At 43.6% G+C, this 14117-nt stretch overlaps 2 protein-coding genes across 2 annotated transcripts; both read left to right on the forward strand.

Moving 5' to 3' along the window:
- The first annotated feature begins 1934 nt into the window (after nt 1-1934).
- On the forward strand, nt 1935-2987 carry LOC129600735 (uncharacterized). Its single transcript, XM_055499299.1, has 3 exons — nt 1935-2005; nt 2056-2435; nt 2727-2987. The coding sequence occupies exons 1-3, from the start codon at nt 1935-1937 to the stop codon at nt 2750-2752; spliced, it is 477 nt and encodes a 158-aa protein (XP_055355274.1). The 3' UTR covers nt 2753-2987.
- Nucleotides 2988-10118: 7131 nt separating this feature from the next.
- Nucleotides 10119-11494, forward strand: LOC129600723 (uncharacterized). The gene is made up of 2 exons (XM_055499285.1): nt 10119-10368; nt 10493-11494. Exons 1-2 carry the CDS (start codon nt 10230-10232, stop codon nt 11302-11304), a joined length of 951 nt encoding a protein of 316 aa, XP_055355260.1. The 5' UTR covers nt 10119-10229; the 3' UTR covers nt 11305-11494.
- The last annotated feature ends 2623 nt before the right edge of the window (nt 11495-14117 follow it).

Below are 14117 nucleotides of genomic sequence, written 5' to 3' on the forward strand. Positions count from 1 at the left end.
ATATGCTGTTTTCCAGCCAGCGTGGTTCGCCGATGAAATCGTGTTTGTGTGCGCACCATAATAACCGCACAACATAAGCACTACTCGAGCGCTGTACGCAGTGCAGTGCACTCGCATATAAATTTTATTACACCGGAAGTGTTGATCTTAGCATTATAGTTTGCTGCTTAATACGCGCAGTATCCGGTATTGTTAACCGCGTTTATACCGCTCGAATGCGCATAGTGTGATCAGAGCTGCGCTCAATTAGTACTTCGACTTTGCTCCGATTTTCCTCACTTTAAGTAGATGTTTTCAAACTATAGTCGCCAGTTTGCTGAGCCAGTTGGTACCGTACAGTTTCATTCTCACAGGATGCTGCAAAAAATCTCACAGAAATGTGGCGTAGCTGGAAAATAAAGGTCTTGATGAAGGCTATGCAGCTGCATGACTCGAATGGTCAGCACCAGCGAAAAACGCATAAAACAGCCTATTTGTACCGGCATCACAGATATGACTTCAATTGCTTAGCATTTTGCCAGAAAACTGGTAGCTGCGTAACGGAAAATTAGGACAGCATTATAAGCTAACGGTAGTTAATAAAAGACAAGTTCCCTAGGGAAGCATTGTAGGTATACAATGGTATTTTGTTGTGACCGGCTTGATTGATGCGGGAACGCCTAGCTGCAGCAGTCCCGGTGCGCTGGTTTGGACCTTTGGCTGGCGTGAATTATCGGGCGGGTTGCAGTTGTCGGTTTGCAGTAACTCATAAGCATAAATACTTACAAGCATAAGCATACATCGACGCTATTGGTGTATGCTGACTGCTTCTCGATCAAGTGAAAATGGAAAGTGTACTTATAACATTAGTAGCGTCAGTTTTGTAGTAACGGGGTACCGCTTCAATATTTGAACGCTTTCCCTTTGGAAAGTGAAGAACAATAAACATCGCAAAGGTGAAGAGCACACCGGGGGCCTACAAGACCCATCGCTGTTTTGGCTGCCGGACGTGTTCGCGATTTAATTGAGGTCATGTAATATGGCACACTAAACAAGCCATCTACGAGCATTCTAATGTTTCTGTCATGGTAACACATTTTCTGTACAGATATACAGCTTGTGCTGGGAAGATGCATCGGCTGATTCTGGCTGTTTTGTATCACTTTATGCCAGAATTTCAGAATTCTGCAGAAAACCAATGCAGCAAGGTAAAACTCAACAATTGAGCAGTTGGAAAAATTGCGCTAAATGAGCTTTCTTTTAAACCTTGTTTTAATGATCATCCCAGTGAGGCAGTGACCACTGGTCTGCCAATAATCTAACCTAATCATAATTACTGCCAGCGTAGTGTACCGCAGACCACTATCGTGCCGACGTGCCGTATTTACTTATTGTACAATCTACATGTACATTACATGAACATACTTGTGCTGGTAACAGCATAACATAGACAACATCTTGCTTGGAAAATGCCCGCGCACAGAGATTTTGCTGTTACTGCATAGCTATTTAGTATTTGTCCTTATTAGAAATCTACCGGTTCCCATCATTTCGCTTATTTAATCTGCGCATTACTACAACGCTATAACTAATGCGCTCCACGCTTCTATCCTGAGGTTGCAAAATATCGCTTCTATGCTGAGATTGCAAAATATAAATACTGGTACTGACAACAGCCATGATCACGTGCACACTGTACTGCTTGCACATAATGTTACATACAGTACCTGGACGGAGATGCAGTGGCGCTTCGCTTTTCCAGCCGGGCACTAACATCCACCGCAGATTCAGTGAATCATCTCAAGTGTAGATCGGCGAAAAATACGTTATATTGAAGTGCGATGCACGGAAACTGACATGCTGTTGCCTTTATGCTCGCTCAGCCGTCTTATACTCCTGTCGCACTATGCCGGTCCTGCTGGCCAATGTGGTACATATGCTACGGGAAACCGGAAATGCTTGTTATTCCGCTGACAGCGGTATTCGTGGAGAGCCACTTTGCCGTGTATTCTGACAAGAAAGCCCGGTAAAAACGACGGAAACCAGTGGATATGACAAAGTCCCCTTATAACCTAGCCGTTATGTAGTTATACTATATAAACGACGAAGCGTTTGCTTGGCCAATAATGCAGATGTATTAGCCAACGTGGTTATCTTTCGAAACAGCAGTATAAACCGTCTAAGTACAGTGAATTTCACCGCAGCTCAGCCGGCAGCGGGGGAGAGCTCTCTCCGCAGCGAGTGTGTTGCCTGCATTAAGCGGCATACTTGCGATCCCTATCACACCGTGGAGTACGCTCTTATCCTGGCGTTATGCGTGCTCATCCTGCTGGTAACCGTCGTCGGATGGCTAGTCAACCAGCATGCACAGATGCAGAACCGGCTGGCTCGACTGGAGACCCAGAGGGACGCGCTGCTGTCGGCCCTGCCGTATCCCGGTGTCTTTCTCGACAAAGGTTTATATGCTTTATAAAAATACCTGGTGATACGGTGAGAAAAGTCGGCGCTTTGTACGCGTACTGCGCGTAGAAGCGCTTCTAGGCTCGAAGCGCATGCTGCTGTGTAATTTTTTAAGCTCTGTATGCTGAATTTATTATGCAGCTAATTTTCGGAACCGCAGACCAACTGCCTGGTCGTAGGAGGAGCTTATTCGATACTTGTCGTATAAATGAACTGGTTGATAGAATTTGTTGTAGTAATTAAATACGGACCGAGCTATAGCTGCTTGATTGCTGGTGACCTTTCAGATGATCCTCAACGTCAGGGCAAATGAAACGACGAGGTGCAGTTACAGCACGCTGGATTTACCGGCATCCGATCCCGCTTCTGGATAAACAATGTCTTTTCTGTAAACAGCAGCTTTCTATAATCATGCATGTACAGTATATGTTTTACTACCGCTGATGTTCTCGTAGTATACAATGTTATCTCACAATGTGGCTGACCGGCGGAATCATGAGAATTTCACTATTATCCATTCAGAATGTTCAGTGTTTATGTGGATTTTTGTTGGGAGCTTTATAGGTGCTTGTGCAAACAAAAATCTGTTAATTAATGATTGCTTACTGTATGTACGCGCCTTCGCATCGAACTGGCTGCTAGCGACCTAGCATGGATGCGCAATGGTTGTAGAACTGGAACGTTCAAAAACCAATAACTGGTCAATAATTTTTGTCTTCTCCAACATACAGTTTGTCACCGATTTCCTCCAGCAACAGAACTGTGGCATAACACCAGGTGGAAAATGCTACACAGATTGAAATAGGGACAAAGTTACAGCGATCAGTAACTAAAGCTTGTCCATAGAGGCAGCGTATCCGGCGTATGCAGTTTTGGCGGTGACTTGTGCCGATTTCCGTGCTGCCTCGATTGACGCGTCCGCATTCGTGTCTCGGTCAGCGGTCTGCGACGAACCAAACTAAAGGTCGTCAACGGTACCATGTCCGTCGCGCATGAAAATACCCTGTACTATTTCCGGATGGGGCGAAAATACCGGATTTTTTGGATAGCTGGATTCTACGAATTTTCCCGATTTTTCGAAAATAACGGATTTTATATGAAACAATCACGGACGACTGCGGCGCTTGAAAAGTCAAATTTGGAGCCGCTTTTTCTAGAGACGTTCACATTTGGGGCGTCTGCGCCAGTGTAGACATGCTGCATGCCTGCATCATTGCCATACGGACCAATTGTGAGCGGTTGTCCTGTTGGCATTTCTCAGATCTGCACCATTTGGCTGCATTCATCTTACGGTCTGTCTGTATTTATAACCGTGCTGTTGATAGTTTTTCGGCACATCTTTGCTCGCGCTTATGTGTTATATACCTAACCAAAACCTTCCACGTCGTATGATGCACTTGGGTTGTCAAAAAGCCGTTAAATTTGCTAGACATGCAGAAAAACCTGCAGTTATACAGTTTACCGGAAATTTACACGCATGTACGCAGATTTTGAGCGAAAAACAGAAAGGGCGAAGGAGTAGTATAATGCATACGTTGCTTTGCTGATCGGCTGGTTTATAAGCGTCTCCGTTGCTAACTTCCTTGCCATTTAACGTTTCTATTACAATAATTAATAACGTGCCGCACACTACAGCCGATTTCCCTGGATATTCCAATGGCCGACGGCCCTCCTGATTATGTCGTCGAAACGGAAGGACTCTTCCCCGGATGGCGGCCGCCCCTGTACAGCTACGGTTACGCCCCACCGACCCCTCCAACAGCAGCGACGGACGCTATCATCCCGCAGTGCGATGTCGATATCTGGCTGATTATCGCGGTAACCCTTGCGGCGGTGACGGTGCTGGTGCCACTCGTCGTCATCCTCGTTTGTGCCGTTAAACAGTACCAGCAGATGACCCGCCTCCTGCGCCAGCTGCAACTGCTCAGCGCTGAGACGGACGTCATGCTGACCGTGGCCGATGTGTAGTATTTCACCACGGCTGCAGACGGAACCGGTATGTATGCACCAGCGTGTCCCGTAATTTCTAGCGCATCAAAAAAGCGACAAATTTAACTTCACGGGTTCCGCCACGATCCATACTACAGGGTGGCCGAACCAAATGCCGGGCTCTTCTTGTGGTTTGTTTCTCGCGAAGCGGTTGTCCTGGCGTAAAGAGTTGAGATTCCCCACTACAGATAGCATGGCCGATGCATACTAAAATTAAAATCCATCTTTAAATCACAAACTATCGATATAAATTACATGTGTTTTTCTCATTTTAGATCATCAGGTTATGGTTACAAAACGTGACCTTTCAGAAGAACCTCAACAATCGCTGCAGGCCACGGCGCTGAATTACACGACGACCGGATTCCAAATGCTTACCAGGCGCCGGCATCACACATATTTCACATACTTTTTGTTTCCAATAGTTTTCTCCGAGCTTTTGCGTTATCCTCTCAGTTCATTCAGTGTGCATCTGGCTGTTGTGCTCCATTGGCTGCTTTTCGACACCTGCATGAAGTCCAAGTATTCAGCACGGTTTCACCAGAAAACTGATTTTATATATTTATTGAATTTTAATTGCTTCAATATTGACATAGTACTTCTCTTCGCCATCGTTGGCTAATCAGATAAACAGGTACATTAAATTACAGAAAAAAAACTTGGGTGAATTAATATTACATAAGTACAGATACTCTACAGAGTACATGTTGTAAGCAATACTATACATGCACTGCCAAAATCATGCCCTTCTTGAGTTTCGCATTAAATTCTCACTCAATAACACTACAACTTTAAAATTCGGTTGCCAATAACAGTTTTTGAACGACACATTTGAGTGGCCATTTACGCTCCTGGACAGGATTCATACTGTATTAATCGCATTACTGGATATACTCGCATAACAGGAATGTAGAAGCTTGCTTAGGCCTCGTCCCGAACTGAAAGCGAATCTCGTGGCGATACAGCAACTCCACCTCGCGAGGTGGCTTCGCGTACCGTATCTGTGGGCGTGGCCACTGCGTACAGCCACCTCGTGCGGTTGAGCAACCGTACCATAGCGAGATTCGCTTTGAATTCGGGACAAGGCCTTAGTTCCACAGATATGCCGAACAAAAACTTTTGTACGCGAATGGGAATTTATAGATTTTTAAACAAAATTCATTTTCGCGAATGTTATACGGTAAATTGTATGTTTGTTCTTGTGCCGTGTGTTGTGCGTTTACATGCAAAATTTCAAGGAGATGGGTCTGTAATGAGGCTTTTAGTGCACCGAATGCATTTAAACTTTAGAAAAGTTTCTTACTCTCATGGTGTTGCGCGCGAAGACGGAGTTCACGCCTCGATGTAAGCAAACCATTTAGTAACTGGATGTCCAAAGGCAATCCAAAAAAGCCTTTGAAAGTGCGTGCCAGCGGTACAGCGGTTTCTGAGGATGTACACGAATATAGTGCTATCACTATAGTGATAGTATCACTGCTATGTGCCGGGTCATTTCCGGTTCAGTTGTACTGTTTCAAGCGATTTGACCGTGTAGTTTTCGAGATCTGAAAAACAAGTCAAGTTAAGTTGCAGACTATCCGGGGATAAAGCGCCGGCATTGTCGTGCACCGAACTGCGCAGTTGGTGCAAGTGATGTTGTGTCGTTACAAAACTACATTAATGTCGTTAGTTCACTAGCAAGCATTTTTAATCTAGAAACGGATAATTTTAGATTTTCGCATCCAGGACATCGCCCAAAACCAGCCAGTTTTTCAAAACAATGCATAAAAAAATTCAGCCTTATGGTAATTTTGACTTGGCTTAAGGTGAAAATTCGGTAAATAATTGCTTCACATCAGTATTTTATGTTATACTTTCATTGAATGTGTCACAGTATAACCTACTTTATAAAAAAGTCCGGTTGAAAAACAATCACCCATTCAAAAACTAACTGGGATAAACTGCTCCGGACCCGTGTCGTGAAAGTGTTTTCTTTCCCCTGAACAGGATGTATGGCTCGCAACTGCTTTCTAACCGCTGTCTGTTCTGTCATGTCTGACCAGAAGCACAAGTTGCATAACGCCGCACAAGACGTGGCCGCTTGCGCGCGCAGGCTGTAGTCGGGCAGACAGTCTTTGTGCATTCACTTCAGCACTGTTAGGATGTTATTTATTTCAGGGTATTTATGTTTGTTCCATTACTGCATTAATATGGTTGTGTGTGGTGCATACATTAACGTCATGTAATTGTTTGCAGCATGCCAATTTTATTGACAACTTTGAAAATTTGTTGTGCGCCTTTGGTTGGTCTGTTCTCGAAGTGCAAAGATTCATTATAAACCTTATAAATTGCACTTTTTAACATATAAGTTTTTAAAATGAAGCCTAAAAGTGCAAACGGGATATAGAATTTTATGTTGTATGTACTTTAAAAATAAGCGCTGAAGCACCCAATGGGGCAACTTCAAGTTTGCTGTTTCTAAATATAACGTATAATTATTTTACATATTGGATTTATTTTAAAAAAATCTTGTGTAAAAAAACAGTAAAGATATAAATTTTAAACATTAAACTAATTCCCCTAACTGAGAAAACCACTGATCGTTGGAATTCGAATGGCTCAATTCCAAAACCAAAAAAACCCAGTATGTAAAATAATTTTGTCTTTCCAAAGGTACCAAGAACAGCAATTCCATTGCGGCAATGGATTATAAGGCGCATGAACTGTCCAAACTTTAATTCTAGTAAATATGGGTTTTGTTATTCGAAAATGGTCCTCTGCATCATGCAGAAAAGTAAACATACCACCACGCTACCTGCAGGCTGCATAAAGCGTTCATCAAATCGCAGTCTGCGCGCGGTAGCAGCGCAACGCAGACACGCAGCCCGCGTGCGGTTGTTTGCGGTTCGGTTTGAGAGGAGATGGCAGTTAAGTGAATCGAACGTACTGCTGGACCCGAGCGTCGTTTTAGACCCACGGTACCTTTTGATCTTTTACAGTTGTGCTTTTATTTGGATCTTCGACTTTCGAAAAACATCCATTTTAAAGAGCATTTTTTCTACCTGGGAAACTGTAGCTATTGTAACTCCTCTGAAAATGAAGGCAAAACAATTACCTCGCCTGTTTCAAAATCACACCAAAGCAAAAGTGCAAAAAGAGCGACAGAAATTAGTCCACTCTGTGAGAAGATATAGCACTTTAAAAATTTTAAAATCGAATTAAGGAAAGCCGAAAATTTTTTCAAAAAATCTGTAACGTACACTTTTTACTTTATGTTATAAGACGTAATATGTTCGCTCAGGGGGTATCCAAAATGTGAAGGAGTCGTATGCAGTTCGAAGAAAACCTTTTTGTTTACTGACCGGTGTTTACTGCGAGTCAATCGGTATTGGGCTGGTCATGGCACACCATTGGGTAGCAAAATCATTCTGCTCTTTGGAATCAGAAAAAATACCGTAATAGACTGATGTGCCAAAGAATAAATGCGTCATAACCAACATGCTCCATAATTACCGTATTTTACCTTAACTTTTTTTATGTCAAAGCAGTGCTCTATCTAATGGAGCTCAGATAAGGTCAATTAAGTGTTGGACCAATCCAGCGCACCATGATAAAACAGACGGCCATTCTGTTCAGCCAGCCGGTATGATATCGAATGCTGTTCCTTCCGGAAGACTGCGCCATGGAGCTGAGCATGTATCTGTAGATTTCCACTGTCACCATGATCAATCTACGATACCTATTCCTAGTCATTACTTCCCAATGCAATGCCATCACCCGCTCCTTCCAGGATACCACTTCATGGGAGCGACTTCCGGTTGATGGATCCGCTGCCCTGGAGTATTTAGCGATTTTCGTGCAGGGCGGTTGACATTGACGGCGGTCTGCCGAACTGGTCACTTCCGGTTCGGGTGTTTACTGGTAATTTATATAATAAGGGTATTACACGGCTGAAATATTAACGGACGGCCGACGCGGTGTTGATGCAATCAGCGTAACGATCTCCCGCGTGTCTCGCGTAGGACAGCTTTCGTTATATAACGGAATAGCACGGCACTTTGAACACTGCAGTGCTATTCCGTTCTCCAGCCAGCCTGTATGAAGACCTTCATTGTGATCAAGCTGAACAGCGGCGCACAATTTCACTTTTACTTTCCCACCGTTACTCTGGAAATACTTATCTATTTTAAGGCATCAGTATTCTGAGGCACAAAATTACCAAGGAAATTGTCCAGCCATTATTAATTATCGATTAATCACATTTATGCATGTCAGTGTATTTTTTATACTTTACACCATACGCTCGCACTTAACCATACGCTATGGTTAAGCGGAGCGTTCGCCCCAAGCCTCGATCTACTCTCGGTTGAAATTTTGCAATTTAATAATTTATTACTCAAGAACACTGCTCGGCCAAACGGAATATCTGTACGAGTACAGTACCTCAGTGAGCCTTTATGCAAACGAGACAGCTCAAGGCGGTCTTTTTACGTTACACCTTCCCAGTATTCTTTAGAATACAGTAATAATACGAGTATATTAAGTATATTAAGTACTTGTACATATAATATTATGAGCATTACACTTACAGTTGTTAGTACTGGTTAAAATTACAATACGGGGTAAAGGGCAGCAACAATGGTTAGCGAATGTCTTGGCAACGATTGTGACAATAATGTCCAGTTATTGCTTGTAGAGTTCACGTCGATCTATGTAGCTAGCGGTTTCCTAATTCCATTACAGTACCAGATACTACAACCGCCATGGTGATAATTATGCGACCTATGGTAGTAGTAAATTGCATACTTGGTACAGTACTTACATAATTATTATTAGCTATCCGCCTATACCATATATAAATATGTACGTACTACTCTGCAGCCTGCACTGCATGTGCGTTCGCATATCGATGGCAATACGTAATCACAGCGTCCTTAGAGATAATTCCGTACGCACCGCAATACCGTAATATTCATTATGCTTATTGGTATTAATTGACTTAATAATTAGGCTATTAATTTTCACATTTGTACAGATACTATACTGGTGGATAATTATCATAGTTATTTCCATGGATACGCCTTTGCATCGGCAATACGCAACGTTTATACAGTTGTAAAACAGGTATAGTCTTTGTAATACAGTTATAAGGATTTGTTAAATGCATAGTAAGTACTGAAACTTTTATTTATTTAGGATTTGATTGGTTAGTAATGTTAAACTGTACTACTGTACGTCACATTTGCGTGTTTTGAATCTGTTGACTGTCGAGCTTAATAATAATAATATGTGTACGCATTAACGCAAAAGCCAAGGGGGAATTTATTACCGGATGGAAACTACATACGTACTGATCGCTCTGTTAGTTACACGTGCTTGTGGATACTAAAAGCTGGTTACAATCAGCCAACAGTTACAGTCAAGGCATAGTCGTTAAAATTCTGGCCAACACTAACAGTGTTGTGACTATGACGAACAGTAATAGATGTAACCCTTCTTAGTACACTGTAGAATTTTGACAATCTCATTAATTTTTCGATCTTGCTACCATATAGTACAAATTCTCCTTAATTAAGCGTATAAATACTAACAAATTGAATATCGATATCACAGCGTAAATTGTCTTGCACAGCCTTAAAGAAGTTAACTTGACTTCTTACTCAGCGTCCACTGACCCCGCCGGTCTAAGGTCAGTAATTACTGAGTAAGTAATTACAGGCCAGTGACCACTACATACTAAGCGGCGACTGCATTACGTACAAGTGCACCGTAGTGACGTACACACGTATGTACGAGTACAGTACTTTGCAGTGAGAAAAATAATGACAAAAACATTGGCAGTGTTGTGTGATTTAGCGTGGCTGCAGCTGAGCGTGTTCAGCGTGTCCTGGGGATGCTTGCCGCCCCCACTGGCCATCCCCTGGCCACTGCCAGCGACCGGTGGGCCGCCGACCACCAACCGTAAGTGGCTGTGATTCGTGGCGAGGCACATAAGAAAATGGCGAACCGCGGAGCGACCAGTCGACTTGACCTTTTTCCCACGTACATTGTAAGTGAAACTACACTGACACACCTTCCTCTGCAGTGGAGGACCTGATCACGGACGCCCTGCGGACGAGACAAGACGAGCGCATCACTCTGCCGCTGGCCCCGAACGCGGGCATCCTGGAGGGCCTCCTGAGCCGGCCCCGGCTGGGCGAGGACGCGACGTTCAGCTGCGAGGCGCCGCCCGGGGGCGACTGGCGCTCGCTGACCTGGCTGCACCGCGGACGCACCGTCTTCGAAGCAGGCCACGCCCAGCCGGAAGACCCAGCGCAGCGCTACAACGTCACCCAGATGAGTGACCGCCGCCTGCAGCTGGTGGTCCTCAACGTCACCGCCTACTCGGGCGGGCCGATCCTCTGCGTGGATGCCACGCCCACCGCGCAGCTACACCGGCCCACCGCGCGTTCTACGCCGCTTCACGCTCCTCCCGCTGATCACGCGCGCCAGCGAAGTCTTCGCGCCGCTGCCCGAGGGCGGGGCGCGCGTGACCCGCGTGGGCGGCAGCGTAACCATCCCTTGCCGCGTCCGCTTGCCGCTCCCGGAGGCCGTTCTGCGCAATCAGGACAACCACGTTTTCTGGCGCTACAAGGGCCGTATCAACAGCCCGCCCACGGAGCTGCCGTACGGTGCGCTGCCTCCTTCCCAGATGCCCCCAATCTTCTCCTCCGCTCACAGCCCCAAACCCACCGTCTCCAGCAATCTTCCCGGACACTTTCTGGACTATACACTGCATTTGGGAAACTTCCGCCCGGACGGCAGCGGCGACGTGCAGTGCTTCTTCCGGCCCCACGAAGGGGTTCACGAGTGGGGTCTCGCAGACCACCCGCATCACTGTTCTTGCCAAATAGCTGAGTTAACGGATACATAAAAGATATTATTGTATATACTTTGTATATCTGTACGTCCGGTTGTAATTAATGATGAAATCATTCTGTCCAAGAAAGTTTTTCTGACGCCGATGAGACTAAGATAAATGTTTGTCCCTGCAACTAGCAAGACGATGAAAGCCTTTCTCTTACAGCTTTGCGCTGTCGTAATGCCACATCACAATAATTAGACTGTCTTTACTGAAGAATTTTAAGGGATTTGACCCGGTACATAGTACCAAATTCGGGTACATACACGGGAACTCTCGCTGTTGCGCACTCCTAAACACTTTTTTGCATTGCTTTACGATATTTTGTAGCCAAAGGATTCGTATACATAGCGAAAAAAGCCGTTTGTGCGCGCAACTTCCGGTTCGGAAATTATTAGTGAAATAAAATTCCAAAAGTTTAAACGCGCGGAGGTGTACCAAAAGTCTCATTATGAACCGATGCTCTTGAAATTTTGCACGAAAACGCATATTACTGTACTATGAAGATCATGTTGGTACCGAACCAGCCTTCTACCATTTTTTTCAAATTTTAAATTAATTTTTTTAAAATTGTCGAAATTTAATTTAAAATTTGAAAAAAAGGTAGAAGGCTGGTTCGGTACCAAAACGATCTTCATAGTAATGTGCGTTTCGTGCAAAATTTGAAGAGCATCGGTTCATAACGAGACTTTTGGTACACCTCCGCGCGCGTTTAATCTTTTGGAATTTTGTTTCACTAATAATTCCCGAACCGGAAGTTGCGCGCACAAACGGCTTTTTCGACTATGTAAACGAATCCTTTGGCGAAAGGATTCGTTTACAAAATGTCATAAAGCAATGCAAAAAAGTGTTTAGGAGTGCGCGACAGCAAAAGTTGCCGCGGCTGTATACAAATTTGGTGCTATGTACCGCCAGTACCGGGCCAAATCCCTTAAGGGAAGTCGCCCGATACGTCGTACCAAATCTCGGTACATGCACGAAAACCCTCACCCTCGTTCTGCATTTTACAGCCATATTACAGTATCTGTATCGGCATAAAGATTGTTTTGACACACAGGAATTTTTGGCATTTCTTTCCAGTTTTAAAATAAATCATAAGAAATTTTTTAATTCACTTTCAAATTCGAAAAACATCATGAAAACCCGGTTTCATGTCAAAACGACCTTTACCGTATGTGTAATTAGGCTTATGCGTATGCTTACGCCAGTAATGCGCAGTTTTGTATAAAATGTGAAGGATATCGGTCCATAATGAGACTGGCTTATGGTCTACCTTCTTGCGTTTACACTTTTTGGATTCTGCAGCAATTTTATCCATAACTCCCCAACCGGATGTCTTCCCGTACACGTATAAGCGGTTATCACACCAACGTATGCAGATCATCAGGCTAAAGAATGCATTAAAGCGATGCAAAAACTGTGGTTTTGCGAGTGCGCGAAATAGAGGCTTTACCGTATACACTCATAAACGAATTTGTGCCACGTACCGGGTCACTAGACTCACTACCATTAAGAAAAATTGCCCGGTACATGCTGCCTAAAAAGGTATGCGTACGTCGTACTCTTCATTCGCTTTCGCTTTCGCGCACTCCGAATCGCTTTTGAGCAAGTAATATATACTGTAATTTATGTCAATTTAAAGCTAAACGATTTGTATACGAGTAAATACATACATTGATCGTACATTGATCTAAAACCTGTTTGCGCGCGCAACATCCGGTTGCCGAGATAGGCTGGCGAAGTGAAATGGGTGAAAAGTTTAAAATAATGCATTGTTATGTACCAGGAAAGTATTAAATCTGGTTATTACCCGATCGTCTTGAAACTTTGCTGTAAAAAACACATGGCCACAAAGTCGAAAGAGATACAGTTTCCGGTTCATAGCAATTGCCCATAATTTTAAAATAAGTTTAAAATTTTTTTAAATTCATTTGGAATCGGAAAAAAATGCTCTGAATCTGAATTACCCAGATATTGGCTCCCTTTTGAGTTTATGAGTTACGACCATGTGTCTAGTACAGCAAAGTTTCAAAAAGATCGGGTAATAACCAGACTTTTGGTGAACAACAATGCATTTAAACTTTTCACCCATTTTAGTACGCCATATCTCGGCAACCGGATGTTGCGCGCGCAAACGGTTTTCAGAATAATGTATACAAAATCATTTAGCTTTAGAATGACATAAAGTATTACAAAAAAGATGCAGAGTTCGCGAAAGCAAAGGTTTCAGTATATTTATTCCATTTTGACACTATGTATACCGGGCCACTTCCCTTAACAAGCAAAGTACAGGAGCGTATAAACAAAACAGCGTGTTTGATCAGTTGTGATTGTATCCCACAGGGTGCGCGGCGGTCCATGTGAAATTAATTACTTACTTCAGTAATTATAACTTATAAGTACTATTTGCAAAGTGGATGATGGCTGAGCCCGCCCAGTAATACAATATATATGTATACTTGCCAGCATGCACATGCGCATGTATGGAAATAATTGAATTATTTATCCGTGGTGTAAGATTTATTATATCGCTCATACGTTTTCATTACGCCGGAAATGCACCACAGTGCCAAACGCTTGTTACGGTGCATTTTCATCATGGTACCGTACCACCGGTAAATCAAAAGATACATATCGGGCAACACGGAAACGAAGTGGACGGAACGATTATGCTCGTAGACTTTTATCCCAATGTACACACTGCGTATATATAACCGTTAGCAATAAATTTATCTTGGAAATCATCGTAATTCGTAAGCCATTCCCGGCTATAAAATCCACGAATACTCGTCACACCAAGATATTCATT

The sequence above is a fragment of the Paramacrobiotus metropolitanus genome, unplaced genomic scaffold, assembly GCF_019649055.1.
Source record: "Paramacrobiotus metropolitanus isolate TYO unplaced genomic scaffold, Prichtersi_v1.0 Parri_scaffold0000191, whole genome shotgun sequence".
Classification (NCBI taxonomy): Eukaryota; Metazoa; Tardigrada; class Eutardigrada; order Parachela; family Macrobiotidae; genus Paramacrobiotus; species Paramacrobiotus metropolitanus.

Excerpts from the sequence above, each read along its gene's own strand:
- LOC129600735 (XM_055499299.1), top strand. The coding sequence starts at position 1,935 with ATGCTTGTTATTCCGCTGACAGCGGTATTCGTGGAGAGCCACTTTGCC. Across the intron at positions 2,006-2,055 it reads TATTCTGACAAGAAAGCCCG|CCGTTATGTAGTTATACTAT; the intron begins GTAAAAACGACG and ends CTTATAACCTAG. Across the intron at positions 2,436-2,726 it reads CGGTGTCTTTCTCGACAAAG|ATGATCCTCAACGTCAGGGC; the intron begins GTTTATATGCTT and ends GTGACCTTTCAG.
- LOC129600723 (XM_055499285.1), top strand. The coding sequence starts at position 10,230 with ATGACAAAAACATTGGCAGTGTTGTGTGATTTAGCGTGGCTGCAGCTG. Across the intron at positions 10,369-10,492 it reads TGGGCCGCCGACCACCAACC|TGGAGGACCTGATCACGGAC; the intron begins GTAAGTGGCTGT and ends CTTCCTCTGCAG.